The 888-nt window shown below is 38.7% G+C and overlaps 1 protein-coding gene across 1 annotated transcript; it reads right to left on the bottom strand.

Moving 5' to 3' along the window:
- Positions 1-347: 347 nt before the first annotated feature.
- Positions 348-675, bottom strand: LOC106511998 (voltage-dependent calcium channel subunit alpha-2/delta-1; the record flags this gene model as incomplete). Its single annotated transcript, XM_014000706.1, is given in 2 exon segments — positions 348-415; positions 496-675. Coding segments are annotated over 2 exon segments (248 nt in total), but the record flags the coding sequence as incomplete, so codon positions are not given.
- Positions 676-888: the final 213 nt, after the last annotated feature.

The following is an 888-nucleotide window of genomic DNA, read 5'->3' as shown; positions in this document are numbered from 1 at the left end:
TGTCAGAAGTACTTTAGGACTTCTCAAACCTTTTGGGTCTGGGGACCCCTTACAGGGGAGAAAAATGTTCAAGCACTTCCTTAAAAATCTCATGCTGATAAAAACAGAATTTACTGCCATTTTACCATTTAAATGCCATGGGAATAATTGTCTTTTTTGTTTGAGTATGTTTGTCTTACAGGCATATTGGTCCCCATGTGTATATACACTTTTTTTAAATGATATAAATGATACACCGTAGATGATAATTTATTATAATTTATTTTGTGGATCCCCAAGCTACAGCTCGTAGAGTCCTGAGGTTCTGGAACCCCAATAAAACAGCTAAACATTTTAATGTGACTCACATTTAACTTCTGTGTTGCATTAATGAAACTGTTCATCCAAAATGAGACATTAAGCTTGACTCCCACCACTAGAGAACAAAACAAGACAAAGGTTAGTGTACTTGTTTTGTATTTTAAACACAATCAGTGTGTTCTCAGTTAAACTGACCTGCTGGTTTGAGTGTGACTTCATCGATGATGAGGTCCACAGCTTTGCTCACTAGGATCCCTGACTCAGACACAGGCTCCTTGGTCTCTGCTGGGATTTCAAATTGGAAAATAAGGAAGGTCAAACCGTTTTGTGTCACAGCTGAGCATGCATAAACTATGTGATGGAGGTTATTTCTCACTGAACAAGAGAGAACTTTCCAAACTTTCCAAAACTGAACTTTTTTGTACACAATTCCATGCATTCTTTTGCCACTGTAATTTATGACTATAGGATCAGCGAAGCCAGAACATGTGCTAATCCAGTCAAGTACACTGTAGCTGTAACACTGACATTTGCCAGCCCTGACGTCTGTTAGAGAGATCAGTGGAGATGACAGGATGTATACAGGGG

Source organism: Austrofundulus limnaeus, unplaced genomic scaffold (genome assembly GCF_001266775.1).
Source record: "Austrofundulus limnaeus strain Quisiro unplaced genomic scaffold, Austrofundulus_limnaeus-1.0 Scaffold3811, whole genome shotgun sequence".
NCBI classification, from domain to species: Eukaryota; Metazoa; Chordata; class Actinopteri; order Cyprinodontiformes; family Rivulidae; genus Austrofundulus; species Austrofundulus limnaeus.
This window is presented reverse-complemented; position numbering and strand designations above follow the sequence as displayed.